At 45.5% G+C, this 20,118-nt stretch overlaps 1 protein-coding gene across 2 annotated transcripts in view; it reads left to right on the top strand.

Annotated features, from left to right (window-relative positions):
- The window catches only part of UNC93B1 (unc-93 homolog B1, TLR signaling regulator), a 334,830-nt gene that overhangs the window by 107,062 nt on the left and 207,650 nt on the right, over positions 1–20,118 (top strand). For both annotated transcript variants that reach the window (XM_069628924.1, XM_069628925.1), the window contains one exon: positions 15,173–15,314. In XM_069628924.1, the coding sequence (XP_069485025.1) occupies positions 15,173–15,314 (142 nt within the window). The remainder of the gene's footprint in view (positions 1–15,172; positions 15,315–20,118) is intronic.

Here is a 20,118-nt window from a genome sequence, read left to right as displayed (position 1 = left end):
GCCGACTGCAACTAACATCTACCCAGCTCCTCCACCACCAGTGTGCTCTCCCTAACGCCTTTGCTCGACCTTGCGCCAACCTCGCCACTGAATTGCATCCACCCGGGGTGCCACCTTCTCGACTCCACCCCACTGCCTGTGGTCCACATTCAACTTGGTGCGTCCTCAACTCCACTTCTGTTTCAGAGTACCTGTGTCCACCCTTGGTGCCTACTGGCGGTCCTCATCTGTCGGAGACATGCGTGACTGTTCAAGGTCTCTGTAGTGTGGATTGCCTAGACTCCCTCCGCACTATCTCTGGACCATCCTCTCTCTACACTGTGTCTCTAGACTCTGGTGGGGCTGCTTGTATTCCTGCCTCTGTACCTGTACAAAATCCTAGCTGCAACCCCTCCCCACAGACTGCAACCCTCTCTTCGTCTGCACCGGCTCTCCATCAGAACATTGCAGACTCAGCCAGCTTCCTACAGCCCACCCACGGAACGCTGCAGGATCATCCCATGCTTCTTGATTGTCCTTGTTCCTCACCTGTGCCCACATTTTCTTGGTTAATTTACTTTACAGTCTCAATTCCTTTACTGTCACCTTCCCACCACATCTGTAACCACCTGCCCCTCCTTCCCATGATTCTATGATCCCCTCCTCTCAGTAGAGAGAGCAACTGTTCAATAGTACTGTTCCTGCCCATTTTCCTTAATTACCCCCATCCTTCTTCTGCGACCGCTACACTGCCCCGATACCTCTACCCAGCCCTCTATTTACTATCCCATCTTGTTACTACTTGATGGGTCTCTGTCCTCTTCATATCAAGCCTCCTCAGCCACTCCCCTCCTAGCTCGTCCTACTTCTTAACCCTGTTATGCAACCCTCCAAACCTTCTTTTCGCCGCCCTTTCTCCCCCCCTCACCACTCCCACCTTCTCCTTTCCCTCCTCCTCTCCTTTTCCCTCCTAATGCCCAGTCCTCTCTTAATCCCCCCCACCACTCCTCTTGCCGCATTCCTTCACTCTCTCACCGCCCTAATCTTCTTTACCTCCTACCGCCCATCATTCCAATCACATGAACATGGCAATCTGGAACGCCAGATCCATCTGCAACAAAACCGCAGCAGTTCTTGACCTATTCTTTCGCCTCAACCTCCACTTTCTATGCCTAACTGAAACCTGGATCCCCCCCACAACACTTCTGTCCCTGCTTCCTTAACCACACGCTCCTCCTCCTTTTCTCATACCCCCCGCACTACCGGCCGTGGTCTCCTCTTCCAGCCCAAGTTCATCTCCTCCTCCTCCTCTCCCTCTCTCCCTTCTTTCCCTTCCTTTGAATTCCTCTACAAATCTTTCTCCTCTCCCCACCCTATCTCTCTCCTGATTATCTACCGACCCCCTGGCCCTCTCTCCTCCTTCTACGAAGACCTGGATCACCTTCTCTCGCTCATCTCTCCTTCCCCCTCTCCTCTATCTGTGCTTGGCGATTTTAATCTTCACCTTCCTTCTCCCCCTCAATCCACTTCCCCTTTTCTCTATCCTTGATTCCTACCTCCTTTCCCCTCTCCCTTCCTCTCCCACACACTCCTCTGGCTCCACCCTTGACCTCATCTTCAACTCTTCCTACTCCCCTTCCCCTGTCTCTACCCTTCCTGTCTATCTCTCTGATCATGCATTACTCACCTTTTCTCTTTCTCCTCTCCCGCACTCCTCCCCTCCTAACCTCTCCCCTCCAATTTACCCACGGCGAGACTTACGCAACTTTGACCCCCTCGTCTTTATTGACACCTGCTCTTCTCTTCTTCCATCTCTCCATGACTTTTCCTAATTATCGGCGAATGATGCTCTTTCCTCCCTTTCCTCTGCTATTTCATCCTCCCTTGATCAACTCTATCCCCTTACTTTCTTCCGCCCAACCCGGAAACACACTCAACCTTGGCTCACTCCTCAACTCCTCTCTATGAGGCGCCTACTCAGACGTCTCGAGACACTATGGCTCAAAACACCCTTGCTTTCTAACAAAACCTCCTACTTCTCTTATCACACCATCTACAACTCTTGTCTAACCTCAGCTAAATCCTCGTACTACTCTACTTTAATCTCAAGCCACTCATCCCCGCTGTATCTTCCAAACTCTCTCTCGACTCCTCTCTCCCCCTACTCCTAATCCCTCCTCCAATTCTTCTCTCTCTCCCACTGACTTCGCTAACTTCTTCTCCTCTAAGATTGCTTCCCTTCGGCAAAAAATACACACCCCTCCCTCTTATCTCCCTTCTTCTCCTCCCTCCCTCCCCCTTCCTGCTTGTCCATCTTCTCTCCAGTTTCCCCATCTGAAGTTTCCACCCTCTTATCCAAAGCCCACCCAACGTCTGCCCCTACTGACCCTCTCCCTTCCGTTCTCATCCCTAAGATTTACCCTCTTCTTATCCCCTACCTCACCTCCTTCTTCAACATCTATCTCTCTTCAGCTACCTTTCCCACTGCCTTTAAACATGCCACTATCATCCCCATTCTTAAGAAACCTTCTGCTGACCCTCGTCTCACCTCTAATTTCAGACCTATATCTCTTCTCCCATTCCTCTCCAAACTTCTCGAACGCCTTGCCTACTCTCAACTTTCATCCTTTGTCACTAATTCCTCTGTCTTACCACCCTTCCAATCGGGCTTTCGTCCTAAACACTCAACTGAAACTGCTCTCACTTCTATTCTTAACTCTCTTCTTACTGCTCGCCATGCCAAACAATCCTCTATCCTTATTCTCCTTGATCTCTCTGCAGCCTTTGACACTGTCGATCACCCCCTTCTCCTTCATACTCTCTCCTCATTTGGCTTCAAAGGCACCGTACTCAACTGGTTATTCTCCTACCTCTCATCCCGCTCCTTCACGATCTCCTGGGGTGGCCGGTCCTCTCCCAACTATCCTCTTGAATATGGCGTGGCCCAAGGCTATGTACTAGGCCCTTTCCTCTTTTCTCTATACACCTCCCTCATTGCTCTTATTATCTCCTCGTTTGGCATCTCCCACCACTTCTACGCTGACGACACTCAACTCTTCCTCTCTTTCTCTACTGACCTCCACCTACAACTCTCCTCCTGCCTTACTGCCATTAAGAACTGGATGTCTTCTCGCTTTCTCTCTCTCAATACAGACAGGACAGAAGTGCTATTCTTTCCCTCTAGCTCTCCTCCACCTCCCTCTCCTCCCCCTTTCATTCACTTCCCTCCCTCCAACCTTCCCATCTCTCTTCAAGCTCGTAACTTAGGCGTTCTCTTCGACTCCTCTCTCCCCTTTTCCCAGCACATCTCTCTCACCTCCCGCACCTGTCGTTTCCACCTCTTCAACATTCGCAAAATCCGTCCCTCTCTCACTTTCCACGCCACTAAACTCTTAATCTCCTCCCTTATCTTCTCCCACCTCTTCTACTGCTCTTCCTTGCTCTTCCGACTTCCTACGTCTCACCTCACCCCTCTTAAATCCATCTACCACTCTGCTGTTTGCACCCTCTGTTTCCTCACCTCCCGTGACTCCATCTCTACCTCTCTCTCCTACCTTGGCTGGCTTCCCTTCCACTCCCAATTTAAATTCCAATTTCTCTGCCTTGTCTTCAAATCTCTCCATGGTCTTGCCCCCCTTATCTTGTATCTCTCCTCCCTTCTCTCCTTCTACTCCCCCTCCCGTTCCCTTGGTTCCGCTGACCATTTCCTCCTCACTTCACCACCACCCCCTTGTGCCTCCTCCCGTTTTCGCTCCTTCCAACTCTTAGCACCTCTACACTGGAACTCCCTTCCTCTTGATATCCGTTCTTCTCCCATTCCGCACTTCCCTTAAATCTCTCCTTCTCCATTCTCCGCCTTGAAACCCCTTCCCCCTTCTACTTCTCCCCTCCTCACTCTTTTCCCCAACTTTCTCCCCTCCCTTCTCCTACCTTCCCTCCCCCTTCCCTCCTCTTCCACTCCCCCTTCCTCCTTGTACCTCTCAGTTAATTGCTCTTCTCACTGTTTTATTGCTTGATCGATTCATATTGTAATTGCTTCACTGTTATTTTGTTCATGTTTTATGTATTGTTGTTACATGTACAGCGCTTTGGCGTAAGGCGCTTTATAAATAAAAAAAATACAATACAATAAACTTAGATCTGCAGTTTATGACATCTGTGATATTAATAGTCGTTCCTCCATGACATGTAAATTCAGTGGTGTCTGCGTATGCATATTTGCAGACGCTCCATGACCCACATTTGTGGAAGCCTTTGTGCGTAAACCTGAGCCAATCGCTCCCAGTCCCTGTGTTCGTGTCCGTTTTGAGGAAAGAAGGACATAGTTGATTCTTGATGGTCGGCGCTCGAGTGAACACAATTTTTGGTTTAATGTCGATGTACTTAGTGAGATCAGAATTTAATAATAGGAGATGCCAATTTCTCATCAACATACTGTACATAAGATTGCTGTATTTAGAAAATTTGGTGACAAAGTTGACACCCATTATGTCGGAGACTCGATCTTTATTTTTGGCCTGTAACATTACCATTCTTTATATAGATCAGGTCTTGTCTCGAGCTTTCAACACATTTTTCTGGGAATATCCTTGTTCCTGAAACCTTTGAAATAGCAGGTCGCATTCCTGTTCATAGCTGGCATTAGTGCTACATTTTCTTCTAGCTCGATAAAATCCCCCCACCGGAATATTATCTATTGTTGACTTCTTGTGGTATTTGGTAGCAAATAACGTGGAATTAACTTCGGTGTGTTTTCTAAATGTTTTAGTTTCTAAGTGCCTGTAATTAAAACATTTTCAAATCCAAGAAGTCTGGTGTCACTAGCTCCTTTTAAATTCTATGCCAAAAGTGTTAAGGTAGTTGATACGGAAGCGGTGTTGACAGCAATGGCATTTATCGTCTCAACTGACTTTGACTGTTGGCTACACAGGCCTCACCGGACCTCTGCTCTTCACAGTAGGGAGAGTGGGGGGAGGTTATATCTTCTCTTTTAGAGAATGCCTGAAATGTCCCCCTATTTTCGTTTCCATCGCCGTCCTGCCTTCACCTTGTATTATGGAAAATGCACCTTTTTAAATTCTGTCCTACTGCAACAGGAAGTATACCTGGAAAGACACACACAAGGTGTGTAATCCCTGCCTTCCCAGAGAAAACCCAGAAACACACTGCAAATCCTGCAAGTTATTTTGGCCAAAAACCCTAAAGGACCATAGAACAAAATGCTTTGCCAACCACGCCATGCAGTCTGAAGCCGGCATTGACGTGGAGGGAGCCTCCAGCGATGGCAGCGTTGGTGTCCTAAGTGATGCAGAGGGCAATCGGAACTAGAGAGACTCCTGCATGCGAGACCCCAAGTCCAATAAGCAGGCCATTGGTCCTGTTACGGAGACCACACCCGGCGACTCAGGCACTCACACTACATGCCACACCAATCACACACCCCACGGTTGACAGTCGACTGCGTTGTCGACCTGTGAAGCCCATGCAGTGTCAAAGGGAAGGTCCTCCAAGTCAGCCCTGTCCTCTGGGCCTTTGCGCTCGCTGCACGACAGGCCCACGAAACAGACGTCCGAGTCTGTTTGTGACACTGCGTCTAAAGCAGTCCACACTTCGAGCGCCAAAGGACGTGCATCCAAAGCGCGACAGCCCCTTCCAATACCTCAAAAACGAAATAACTCATCAAAAAACACCTCCAAGGTGTTGAAATCTTTGAAATCTTCGAAAACATCGATGCCACTACCATCTCAATTTTCTTCTTCCCATAACGAGCACTTCTCTTCCCAGGGCCATGCACCACAAACAGTCTGCACCAACAGACGGTACCCCTACTCCTTACACACAGGACACCTCTGTTCCCTCAGTGTTCCCTAGCTCCACACATTGGACTCCAGGGAGTTTTGACAGGGTGATTAAGAGAATGTCCTCTTTGTGGATTTCCTTGACCGCCACCCTGATGCTCTTACTAACCTCAAGGCACCCTCAGAAGTGGAAGCAGCTACAGATCAGCCAGCTGCAGAAAGACCATGGTTAGACACCTCTCAACCCAGCACCTGCCACAATACCTCTCGGGATCTCTATTTCGTAGACCCCTCAGGTTCTCCACATCCTGGGTCCCTTGGGGGATCAAGGGAACCGTTATGATCCTGATTAATATTACAATGATGATGATGACAATGTCTGTCATCTAGTTACCGGACCATCAGGATCAGCCTGTGACTGATTCCCCCGTAGATAATGAGCTCCTTCTCAAGGTTGCAGAACATTTTAACATCGAGACACAAGAGGCCCATGTGGATAAGGACTTTGTTGAGTACAGTCTTGGGGACAAGAAGTCAGCTACACAGTTCATTCCCCTCTTGCAATCCGTTCAAAGACTGATTTGGCCTTCCTTACTCACTCTTAACCTTACAAGGGTGGTTAACCCCTGCATCGAGAAGATATTCAGGCCAGGCTCCTCAGATCCTTTATATACCAGCGGGCAGTTAAAACCGGACTCCCTTGTGGTTATCACCTCAAGAAAGAGGGCGGGCACACCACTAGCCTCCGTTGAGGCACCTCCTGATAAGAAGAGCAAAATAATGTACACTTTAGGCAGGACAGTGGTTTCCGTGGCTGCCTACAAAACAAGGATTGCCAATAATACTACCCTCTTGGCTAGTAACAATTGTCATAAGTGGGACGAAATAATATCATCTAATCGAAACAGTGCTAGAGTCGTTTAAACCACTGCTCCTAAACACAGTGTTTGAGGGTAAGCAAGTGACCAACTGCATCCTAAAGAACAACTTGGATGCCGCCGATAATGCAGACTGAATTATAGCAGAAAGCACCCTAATCAAACGCCACGCTTGGTTAAGGCAATCTGGCTTCAAGCTCGAGACTCGAGCCCCCTTGCTAAACATGCCAATTGAACCAACTGCCGTGTTTGGTAAAGCGGTCGAGGACGCCCTTAAGAGTGCAAAGGAGGAATATGATACCCTTAAATCCCTTGGCCAAGTAACAAAGAAAGGACCTTTATATGGGTACTCACTTATTTTTGTTGATGGGGGGTCAAGTCTGTTGAGAGAATCTACGAAGAGAAAAAAAAATGCATAACAGACCGACTACCCCTCTATAGAGATCCTGTGCAGACACAGGTTTAGATACAGAGAGACTGCATACTTATTATACAGACTGAAACACCTTGTAGGGGAAAAAACTATTTCGACTGAATCCAATGTAACAAAATCATTTATCTCTTTAATGTTGTTTTATAAAAACATTTTAAAACACATTAACTTCTACTCAAACCGATCATACCATTCATTCCACTCATACTTTTTACAAAAACGGGGTTCTACAATTTGAATTTTCTTCCAACATATTGGTTGTTTTTGTTATGCATGACATAGGAAAAAACATTTTGTTTCCCTTTTAAGTCGACGTACGTTTCGGCCCTTGATGGAGTACCACTGTTGTCTGCGGTGGTCAGAAAAACAACTGTTGGGCCATCTGTAGGACAATCATATTTTCTTAGAAGATTAATTTCGTCCCCCATTCCCATAAAGTGCCAAATCTGTGATCCGCACCATCTAGTTCGGACCACTGAGTTGGGACTGCTGGCTACGTGATTTATCCAGTGTTCGGGACCGAAAAGCACCTCTTTGTAGATGTATCTTCCCGGTCACAAATTGTTTGTAGTGACAGCGTGTGATGGACAACTTCCCTGGTATAGACTTGGTCCACTGTTTGTGGCTATTCTCCTGCCTGGATTTCTCCTTTGCGAAATTCACAGAGCGTATTTTGCCATGTTGGAACTCCAGTTGTGACCGGGAAGATATATCTACAAAGAGGTGCTTTTCGGTCCCGGAATGAATGGTATGATCGGTTTGAGTAGAAGTTAACAATGTGTTTTAAAATGTTTTTATAAAACAACATTAAAGAGATAAATGATTTTGTTACATTGGATTCAGCCGAAATAGTTTTTTCCCTACAAGGTGTTTCAGTCTGTATAATAAGTATGCAGTCTCTGTATCTAAACCTGTGTCTGCACAGGATCTCTAGAGAGGGGTAGTCAGTCTGTTATGCACTTAATCAGTCTCAGTCTACCCTTATCTGGACCACTGGCTGATAACCGGGGAATCCCCTCAAATTTGCAGGCACAACACCGAAAGAACTATCAACGTTCTATTCCAACTGGGGTTTTCCATCAACGAGAACAAAATTAACTCTCATCCCCAGCCAAACAAAGCAATTTCTGGGAGCTATCATAAAATCAAAGGAGGGGCTAGTCTTCCCCTCTGAGTTCAGAACATGCTGCTGCAAATACGCATGCGCCCAATGCAGGAATGGTTAGTGAAATTATGTTTTCTGGCAAGCAGTCAGTGGGACAATCTAGTGGTTGTTTTACTAACCTTAGTGCAGGTTCTTTGCAGGTTGTCCAAAGAAAATGTGTTAAAGGGAAAACCCTTTCAAAGTCCACCAGTTCAAATGATACCTACTACAGATGCCTCACTCTCCGGATGGGGAGTGTATTACCTTCACCACACAGCTTAAGGACAGTGGACTCCTACCACAGCCTGAAAGCACATCAACCTCCTGGACCTACTAGCAGTACTCCAGGCCCTACAAGCTTTTCAACTGCATCTAGTAGGTCAGAAAGTACAGGTCCTCCCAGACCACACCACTGCCATGTTTTACATAAACAAGCAGGGAGGCACACACTCCAAGTCTGTCCAGGCTATCCCAAAATATTTGGAAGTGGGCACTCAAACGGGACATGTTCCTAGTCTCTCAACACGTTCCAGAGGAACTCAATGCTCTAGCAGACACTCTAAGCAGAAACCCTCGACCGGAGGAGCAAGAGTGGCAACTGAACAAAGATATTGTAAACAAAATCTTCTCCCTAGGGGGTGATCCTCATTTAGACGTATTCACCACAAACCAAAATGCACAATGCCCAAACTTCAGATCCAGATTTCCACAACCTCAATCCAAGGGGAACGCCCTGTGGATGAGCTGGTCAGGATAATTTTCCTATGCTTTTCCCCGACACCACTCTTCAGCAAGATAGTGCACAAAATGCACCAGGAGCAAGCCACGCTTATCTTGATAGCCCCTAATGTGGGCAAGACAAGCATGGTTTCGACATCTGGTCAAACTAGCGATGTGCGAACCGATCAAACTCCCATGCACCTAAAACATGCTGTCCTAGCACGGGGGGGCTATACTCCATCCACATCCTCAGTCTATGAACTTGGCAGCCTGGCTCCTGAAGTTACAGAATTTGGACACTTAAACCTTCCTCAAAGGTGTATGGATATCCTAAAGCAGGCACGCAAACCCAACACTAGGCACTCCTACTTCAACAAGTGGAAGAGATTTGTGATATGGTGCTGATCACAAGCATTACATCCAATTGAATGTTCTCCAGCAAACATTCTTTACTACATACTTTACCTACTAGACTCGGGGCTAGTATTTAACACCATCAAGGTTCACCTGGTGGCTTTGTCTGTGCACACCACCTCGCAAAACAAGGTGCCTTGATGGAAAATTCCTGTTATCAAGGCATTCATGGAGGGAGTAAAGAAACTTTACCCTCCCATTTCCAACCCTCCACCATGTTGGGATCTTAATGTGGTACTCTCAAAGCTCATGGGTCCACCCTTTCAGCCTGTGCATAAAGTCAGCCTCAAACACCTAACTTACAAAACAGCTTTCTTAGTAGCCATCACCTCTTTAAAACGGGTCAGTGAGCTACAAGCATTGTCAGTACAAGACCCTTTCTTAGTTATACACAAGGACAAGGTAGTACTCAGAACACATTCTAGGTTTTCACCTAAATTCATATCCAAGTTCCATGTCAACCAATCCATCGAACTACCCACTTTTTTCAAAAATCCATCAAACACAGGTGAAACCAACCTTCATTCACTAGATGTAAGAAGGGCAGTTCTGTACTGTGTGTATAAAACAAAGCCTCTAAGAAAAACCAATCAGCTTTTTGTCTCCATGGCACCTTGCAGGGAGGGAGATCACGTTTCTAAAAACACCATCTCCAAATGGATAGTTAAGTGAATACTTAGCTATCTATCTTTTGACAGAGAAGTTTTCTATTCTCTGTCAAAAAAAACTCTGCCTTTCACACCAAGAGTTTACTCTACCAGAGGTACAGGAACTACTATAGCATTTATTGCAAATGCCCCTCTAGACGCTATTTGCAAGGCAGCTACATGGAGTTCCATACATACCTTTACTCAGCATTACTGCATTGACTCACATTCTAAAGCAGATTAAAAGCAGTGCTAAAAACTGTTGTACCTTCTCACAACCCACCTCCTTCTCCAGAAACTGCTCGCTAGTCTATGCATAGCATCTGATCTAAGCAGATCCACAAGCCTCAGAAGGGGTACATTACTCACTGTAATCATATGTCTGATGCTTGTATCTGCTTAGATTTACGTGTGCCCACCCTTTCTCCCCTCCTGGAGTCGAAGGTGCATGGACATCTTTTCTGGCTTTATCTCTATTTATCTGCTTTTTTTTTTTTTACATCTGTACTCGCGCTATATTTCATGCAACCTCATGTCAGAAACAAAACAATCTGAGGGTCCTCAATGCGTGAAGGACCATGGGTACAGTGAACGTCAAATAGTATTACTGACACGCCCAATCAACGTCCCTTTTCGAGTTTTGAAAACAAATATTGGAATACTCTGCAACTACCGAAATATTTTGTACTATGCATAGCATGTGAATCTAAGCAGATACAAGCATCAGAAATATGATTACGGTGAGTAATGTATCCCATATATAGGAAGCTTTAAATGTAATATTTGTGCCATTAGAGATAGGGGGGCAATCCTAAGCAAAATATCTGTGGCCTTGCCCCCAAAAGTGCCACGCCATGCCCCACCTGCACAGGAGGGCAAGCAATCTTAGATCAGGTCTAGTGAGCAATCGGGCAACCCAGCCATGTTTAGGTATACCCCCATATGGGTCCCTTGCTTGCTATAATTGTGGAATGAAGCAGCTACTAATTGATGTAGTCGAACAAGGCAAAATCATGTCTGAGGTTACATGTGCTCCCTTGCAGAGGAGGATTTGCCACTTCAGGTGCCTCGTAAAGCATGCAAGTTTGGTGGGAAGGTGATCTTGCTGTGATGGAGCAGCGGAGTCTGTTGCCCCTGCGCCCCCTTTCTGCGGCCCAGCAACTGGTGCTCTCAGGATACCTATTTCCTATTCTGCTTGCGTGCATCACTGTGCTTTCTGGATTCATGCAATACCTGGAAGCAGAAATAAGCAATTTATATCTTGCTGCCGACTCCCTTAGCCTCCCTCACTGCAGGAGCTTTTCATGCATAAGGGTACACCCACTGTGTAATATCCTCACTTCACTCGGGGAACAGTGTTAAAATTCAGTTGACCAATTACGTTATGCTTTGTTATTCTGCTGATCGACAGCAGGTTCCATGTAAGCTTTCTCTATGCTGGGTGTGCAAGAGAGATAACTCTCTCCAGCTAGTCATAAACATTTGCTTGTTTGACTCCAGGAAATGCCGAGCAGTAAACCAAATGCTGTGGCAGCATCACTGGTAATCATCTTGAAAAATCCTGGAGATAAAACTGTTTTTGTTGAGGCAATGAACTTCCTCCTTGGGATTTGGAACTTAATTTGCTTCATCTTTCGATGTGGCCAGTGGTTTAGCAGCTTTCATTTGCCCATATCTCCCAAATGTAAACCTACAGCATGTAGTTATGCCAAAGTTAGCTGCAAAATATGTAATTAATAAATGTTAGATTCCTAAGTGCAGAGCACCGTGTAAGATGAGCCAACGATGACATCCAGTGAAAATGGCAGTTTGGGGTGCTAGGTCTGGGGGTGGGGGAAACACTGATATGCAGAACGGACCTCCCAAAACCAACCCCTGAGACTTCTGCCGACCCCAGCAGCAGCAACACACACAGCAACGCTCTTCATACATATCCAGCCCTGGTGGCTTATTGAAGCTAGAACCTTAACTGCCAAGTACCTGCAACCTATCTTTTTCCTAAACTGACAAAAGATGTTCAACCTGCAATATCTACTTTTCTGCCTTAAATGTGAGCCTCGAAATGGGGGGGGGGGGATGTGTATTAGGAATACTTCTTGAGCAGAGGAGAGTGTGTAGTCACTCCTTGTAGATGAGATCCAGGGATCCAGTTTTGTACCAACGGCATAGAGGGGTATTAACCCAAAAATCATTAAAAAAAAGCTGAATGTGTGGTTTGTGCACACTCTGCATGGTTAAACAAAAAATGGAGCACATAATCTTGAACAAGGGGAGCGGGTATTGCGGGGGTGTATTAAATGTATAGCGGGGACAAACGACCAAAATCGAAAAAGCTTGAGGTGCAAAGTACAAACAAGTGGGCTTCGCAATTTTGTAATTCAAGCTTTTGGGATTCGGTATTGCAACATAGATCCCATAGATGGAGGTACATGTCAGTTCTCAGCTACCTCATGGCTAGAAGATCTACGGTTGAAGACTTGTAGGGAGTGGGAGTAGGAGTGGAGGAGCAAGCAGGCCAGTGGTGCTCAAAGATGGCATCAAATACAGGTTGGAACAATTTTAAGGCCTACTGAACAGTTGGCAAGATGCAGAGAAAGCACCTGGAGTGAGGAGATGATTTAACCTTTGATGACCACATTTCATATGTGTCCAGGTTATCACTCCAATTTTGACCATCCTTGAAATGGCTTTGATTTGGAGTGGGAGCAAGTCTTATTTGCATATGGTCTTTCCTCTTTTGTAATGGCTTGGCAGGCGAAGAACAATGGTGTGGAGGGTTACCCAGACAATGCCAGAGGTTAAGATTAATTCTAAACCTTCCCGCCATCACCTCTTTCGTTTTGCTATGGCTTTGATTTGAAGGTAGGATTCAATTGAAGATGTGTTGATTAGCCTAAATGCACGTCTCTTTGAGCAGTTGCCTTTAGTTGCTGCTAATCGTCAGATGACGGGAGGCATTGAGGAACAACGAGTAAACCTCTGTTGCTCATTGGAGTTTGTGGGGCTGTGTAGCTCACTCTATATAATCGAGCTTTTTCTCATGCCATCCTTGGTGTTATGAACTCCATGCACTTCTTGTTTTGGCTTGCTCCATCTTTTTGGTCTATCTGAACTGGACGGCAGATATCTTTTATTCCTGAAATAGTTAAGGAGTGGCTCTGTTGTGTTTTAACACCTGCCAAGCCGCGTCTATTTCCATATGCACTAGCCCTCCTGACATTTTCTAATAGAGACTTGCCATTAAATATCATCTGCAATCCCTGGAGATTGTTCAAGGATGATCCTTGCTCAGGAACCTTTTTCTAATTCGTGTACGATGACATTAAGCTGTACTTCGAATTTGAAATCCCTGCCTGTGAACGCAGGCTTGTCTAAATGGAAACCAGTGAATGTATTACAGGTTTAAATAGGAAGGAGCTTTTCCCCTGCCTCAACAGTCGGGACTACATCAGCGACATATATAGAAACCGTATGCTGGAGAAAAAAAAATGGTTTCAAAATGTTGCTATTTGTGACTCCAAAAATGTTGTGATCTTCTACAAAGGTAAAACAAACTGGAAATGTAAACAAGTCGGGCAAAGCATAAATCTAATGCGCAAACTCAGAACATTAAAATACCAGTTGCACTCCATTTTACTTTGCAAAATGACAGCATTGTATCAATGGCATTTTTCAGCCTGGAAAAAGCATATACCTCTTAGGGATCTAGATGTGATATTGCTACAATGGAAAGCATTTTGGATCCTTCTTTTGTCAGACCCGCCACAAGGCTTAACTGAGAGACATGATCTCTCATGTTTCATCTCACACAGATCACTTTTCCTTTGGAAATATGTCCTACTGTTAGTTGTAACTATGTCCATCTCTTGGAACACATAATTGTGGGCAATGGGCGCCATTTATCCAATTAGACTTGAATAGCGTCCTAGTTTAGTAACTCTAGAGTAACAAATACTCCTCCTTGACACCTATTTCACCCATCCTCTTTAAGCTACATGTGTCGACAGTTCACACCCTTCTTGAGCATACAATGGTATCTCAAACACCAAAGTCTTCAGAAATCCTTAGAGTTCTTGAGTTTAACTCCGCTGGATTGCACAGTTTGGAGGTCACAAAATGTAATCTGACACCATAAGGCACTAGGACTTTCAATGTCAAAGTGCTTTATTCTGGAGCCACCTCCCACTTCCACTAAAAAACCAACACACACAAACTATTTAAAAGAAACATTTTTTTTTTCCAGTCCTATTTTAATCTTTAAATAACATGTGGAACTGATTCAGTCTCCGTAGTTGCTGTTTTAATGCTTTAAAATTCATGGGGCTTTCCTGCAGATCTTTGTTCCCCGAATTTATATATTTATTTATTTTTGCTGATTTTCCCACCCTTTTTTATGACATAAAAACGGGGGCGAGACACTCTGCACCCTTGTCCCCACAACCCCCGCCCCCTTTATATACCATGCCCAAATTTACCACATATAGATTTGCTGTAAAAAAATTAGGCAAGTACAAGTCGCCAAATTGCTATTTCTCAAAAGTGAGGAATACGTTTTCCTCCATATAAAAACCTTTTGACCTAGCATAGGAACGACCGATATAGACCTCTTGAATCGCGCTCATGAAGGCTTTCTTCTTGATCGCTGCAAAAGGGAAGTAGGTTGGATTTGCTTTTAAGTGTTCTTTCAATTAATATGTGTATGTTGATACAAAACATTTGTTTATGAAGTTAGGTGACTACTACTTTACTTTTTACCATTTGATGTAAATAACCCACTCTTGGAGTATGTGTGTTTAAGCCTGTAATGCTTATAGTGTTCTAGAAATTATTCACACCATGTGATTTGTATTTGGAATACATGTACAAATGACCAGTATTATAATTGCTAATGAAATGGATTGCATACATGACTAATAATCATCATTGTGAGCTAACCAGATTCACCACGGCTGTCTCTGTTAATGTCTGAAGAAAACAGGAAATCTAGAGAATAAAATGACTCTATGGTCGCCAAAGGGGTTTGCTCTATTTAATAATAATAATTGAATAATAACATTTTGAGGAAATGGACGCTACAGCTTGTGATAAACTCAATAGTGATTTTGTGAAAACTTAAGTGTTAATTATGTATGACCCCATTTCTCCTGTTTTCCCCACAGATTGATGATTTCCTTGGGCCGAACCCAGAGTACAATGAGGCAGAGGAGGAGAAGAAGTACTTCCGGCGTAAGCGCTTCATCGTGATCAAGAACGTGGTGGCAGCCAGCGTGGGCGGGATGCTGACCTATGGTGTCTACCTTGGTATGTGGGCAGATCCAGGTGTTCCGAGTCTGCACTTAGGGCTTGGCCCTTCGGGGGCCTGGTGGTAAAATTATGTGAGGCCACAAGAATGTGATTGGAACAGAATTAGCTATTCAACTTTTTTCTATAGCTGTGGAGGATATCAGAGTAATGTTCACATCTGTTCCTAGATAACCTGAGTTTATTCCCTCTGTAAATGGCTGCAAGACAGAAACCGCAGATTAACTATGGGGCACGCCTGTTTCAAAACTGATATAGAGGGTATAGCTCCCCCATACAGGTTTCACGTATTTAAAACAACCCGACAATCATAAACATTTCAAAACAAACATTGAGTATTTTATTTAACCTTTTAGCTCTACCTCTCTCCCGCCAATAAACACTGCAGGTGCACCTCGCTCATAATAGAAATAAAGGGATATACTTTCCACAGCCAAACATTTTAGATATCGCTCCACAAAACAAGATACAGGTAGTAAAAATCAGTCAGAGACATAGATGATATACTCTCATAAATTACAAAAAAGAACATTTTTCCTCAAATTAACAGATGCTACGACTTCTACCAAGTGGACAGATGATATGCAAATTGTCTGCTAACAGAGCGCATTCATCCGGCTCCCAGATAGAGACCTGATGTGCTTCACCCCAATAAGATGAGAATTTAGTGCCCTTTGTACAGCGGGTATACCTCTCGCTATATATACAGTAAATATGCAGTCAATATGCCACCTGTCTCCAAGTCAGAGGATGCAACCCCAAATAGACGATGACATCCTACTTCACTTCTTCACCAATAGGTCATAAATATGCCACCCATAATCTACCCTATAGCAAGATCCAGGAACATAGCCTATAAAGTGAAAACACTAAACATGCACATTCAGTAATATAGCTCCACTTTTTGGTTACAGTTGAAAACCTAAATGCCATAGAAAGTCAATAATTACGGTAAGATGCCAAAAACAACTCAAGACGCCCAATGTGCACAGCGCATACCAACACACTTGACAAGAAAGATGACATGATGGCATCCCCCAAACTGCAGCTATCATGATAAAGTGCCTGCAGGGGATTGTGTTTAGGTGATGGCAAGCACCATATGCAGGTTGACGGTCAGCTTCTCATGAACTCAGCCATGCTTCTCAAAATGTACTTATTTTAAGAGAAACTGCCTAGTGTAGTTTTGTGAAGACTATTGCAACCTTATAATAGATGACCCAAGAAGAGGTTTGCCGTCTGGTGCTGTGCACAGAAACTCGACCCTCTACGGATTGCAGCCCCGCAAGTGCTGCCGTATTTGCTGTCACTGGCCAAGGCAGGGTTGGCCCATGCTTCCATCAAGGTTCATCTGGCGGCGATTTCCCGCTACACCAGAACTCCGGGGTGGTCGTCCTCGTGGTCACACCGCCTGGTCAAGGAATTCATTTAAGGACTTTTCTGTTCGTCCCCGCCGGTGAAGGCTCCGGCCACGGCGTGGTAGCTCAATGTGGTACTGACTAGGCTCATGGGCCCCCCCCCGTTCGAGCCTATGCATTCGGCACCACTGCAGTTTTTATCGTGGAAGACAGCGTTTCTTGTGGCCATTACCTCTGCACGGCGAGTGCGAGAGATTCAGGCCCTCTCTTGTAAACCAATTTACTTGATATTCCATGAGATGTGGGTGGTGCTGAGGATGCACCCCTCGTTCATGCCCAAGGTGCCATCAGACTTCCATCTCAACGAGCCCTTCGTGTTACCTGTTTTCTTCCCGTCGCCTTCGTTGCCAGCTGAGAGGACTTTGCACTCGCTGGATGTGGCTAGAGCGCTGAAGTTCTACGTGGACTGCACAAAGTGTTTTCGGAAGACATCACAGATGTTTGTGAACATTGGCACCGTGAAGCAGGGTAAGGCCCTCTCCAAGGCTTCCATTTCCAGGTGGCTCTCCAGCTGCATCACCCATTGTCACCTGTAGGCAAACCGACCGTTGCCTGGCCGTCCGAGAGCCCATTTGACCAGAGTGATCGCTGCAACTACGGCATTCCTGTCTGGTGTGCCCCTGCTGGACATCTGCAGGGCTGCTACGTGGAGGTCGACGCACACCTTCAAGAAATTCTACTGCGTCGACTGGGATTCCACCGAGGAGTCCAGAGTCGGCCAAGCAGTGCTGCGCAACCTGTTCGCAAGGAGAGCCTGGTGAGGAGGTAAGAGATGCTTAATGTTGAGCTTTGCCACCTCCTGTGGTTGTGCATGTGTGTACTGCTATGTATTCTTTATTCATGAGCATGTGAATCCATGCCAGACCCCAAGCTGGTGAAGGAACAAGTTACTTACCTGTAACTGTTGTTCTCCAGCATGGATCTGGCATGGATTCACATGCGAACCCTCCCGCCTACCCCTCTGCGGCTCTTCTCTTGGTCCTACTGCCACTTTACGTGCTACCAAATCTGAAGATGGCTGCAAGAGGAGTGGCTTGGGTAGAGGGCAGTCAGTGGCTGGGGGCAGTATGACCCAGAGACCAGTGATTGGTTGTTAGGAAAAAGACGTTCAGAAACTAAACTGAAACTGATTTTTTCTTTACCGAGGATTCCCAGCCTGATGACTGGGAATATTCATGAGCATGTGAATCCATGCCAGACCCATGCTGGAGAACAGTTACAGGCAAGTAACTTGTTCCTTATAATAATCTTATCAACAAGAAAAGAAATTTCATGAATTCATTTTTGTCTATGGTGCTTTTTCCTGTAACTCTGGCCAAGTGTTTCATTTGATGTTTATGATGTACATCGCATTTCAGGACTTCATTTCCTTTTGTGAGAATTATTGATTCTATGAGCACATTTACATATTGTGCAGTTTTTATTGGTGTCCCTGCTGCTGATAAATAACCCCTTTCCCCACAAACTATATATGCATGTACTGCCAAAGTTATAGCGAAATTCAGTATCAATACTAACTGACACATCTGACGTTATGTTGCATGCTCCCAGGGATCGAAATTAAGATTGGATAGGGTTCGAAATTGGGGAGGCCTGTGAGCTATTTGGCTCCAGTTTATAGCATAGTAGAGACTGGTTAGCTTGAAACCAACAGCTATCAGTAGCTATGTTTGGCTCCTAGGGCCAGTTGGTGCCTTCCGAACATGTAAATGTGACATTAATTTAGTATTTGAGAATGTTAATAAAAAATAATTAGAACACATCTAATACACGTTTCAGCACAATGGGCAAAAAGTTAAAGGAGCATCTCTGGTAACTCCTGGTCAACCTGCGGCAGCTTCTGCCTACAGGGTGATGCCTGACAACCAGGAGCTGGTTTAAGCTTCTGCTCATCGAATTTTAATTTTGAACCCTGTTGAATAAGCAGGAGCTAAAATGAGCAGCATTGTTACAAATCAAGGGAATTCGTCCCTTCTACCCAAGGGGGAGCCCCTTCCTGTAAGGCTAGAGAAATGAGCCTGCTCCGCAACACTCTCCCTAAGGGTAGAGGCAAGTGGGACCTCACTGGGAGAGACTCAAACTTAGGGGACAAAGACTTCCATTCCCGTGAGGAACTCCATAAAGCTGCACCAATTACGGCCTACATGGGATACTCTCATATAGCAGAAACCTTTTCACATCAAGACTGGGACAAAGAAACTATGCAGTGAGGCCATGATCTTACTGAAAATGAATATTTCCCTTTAAATGTGAATAACCAATCTACTGAGATAAGTACGTTTATTAGCGTAACCTCGATCAGCCAGAGTGATAGGGGAGGCAGAGAGAGGAACGCAGACGTTGACCCAGGAAGGCTCTGAGCTGTATAACACCTGTAGGAAGCAGGAACAAGAAAACCCACAAGTTCCGAACTCACTCAACAGTAGAGAGCAGAATGCCAGAGCTACGGTGAACCCGAAGTGTAAGAATCGAGCAGGGCAGAAAGAACCCCAGAACAGATGGTGGCAAGACCACAAAGGAGGATTCATGGTGGACCGCTGGTCCACAAACCTTCCCTGATATCACCGTCAGAGTGAAACCAGAGGGTGTCCAGTCCCACACCTGAGCACCGATAAGAGACAAGAAACCAGGAACATAGAAGGGACTGCGAGAAAGCAAATGCCAATGAAGTTAAATCACCGGCGGTCCAGTCCGGGCGAGAAGGATTCAGATGAACCCGACTCCGGAAAACGTTCTCTTTCAAAGACAGTCACGGGTGCCCTCGAAGAGGGGATCAATATACCGTACAGCCAACTTGTCTCAGTGTTGGTCATGAAACAAAGTTAATCTTGATGCAAGTAAATTTAAAGTGTGACAATACAGAAGAACAGATTATTGATAATGATATGATGAGTAATTTATAATGCGCCTGTACACAAGTTTTTCTAGGTGTGACAAGACAAGGGAGGGTAGACAGGGAGGACAAAACAAACGATCTTACTAGGCCTTGTGTCATTCAGATTGTGCAAGTGCAAGGTGGATGGAAGGGGAGAAGTGCAAGGGGTGATGGGGGGGACAGAGTGCAGTGGCTAAACACGGAAAGTGCTGCGAGGGTGGTGGCTCAAGTAATTTCAGGGAGGCAGGGGACTTTAGGGTTGCAGATACAGTCCCTAAGTGGGTATGAGGCCCACAGGCAGTGCAAGTGGCTACTGGTGGTGCAGGAGCCTGGTGCCCGTGAGGTTCAGTGGGTGGCCTCCCAGCATCAGTGGGGGAGAAAGAGAGTGTGAGAGGGAGACTGTGAGAGGGAGAGTGTGAGAGGGAGAGGGAGAGTGTGAGAGAGATATCTCGATCTTGAGTTGCTTCCGGAACCTTCAGCTAAAGAAGGGAAAAACCATTGATCACAATAC

The sequence above is a fragment of the Ambystoma mexicanum genome, chromosome 12 (assembly GCF_040938575.1).
Source record: "Ambystoma mexicanum isolate Mex_15411 chromosome 12, UKY_AmexF1_1, whole genome shotgun sequence".
NCBI classification, from domain to species: domain Eukaryota; kingdom Metazoa; phylum Chordata; class Amphibia; order Caudata; family Ambystomatidae; genus Ambystoma; species Ambystoma mexicanum.
This window is presented reverse-complemented; position numbering and strand designations above follow the sequence as displayed.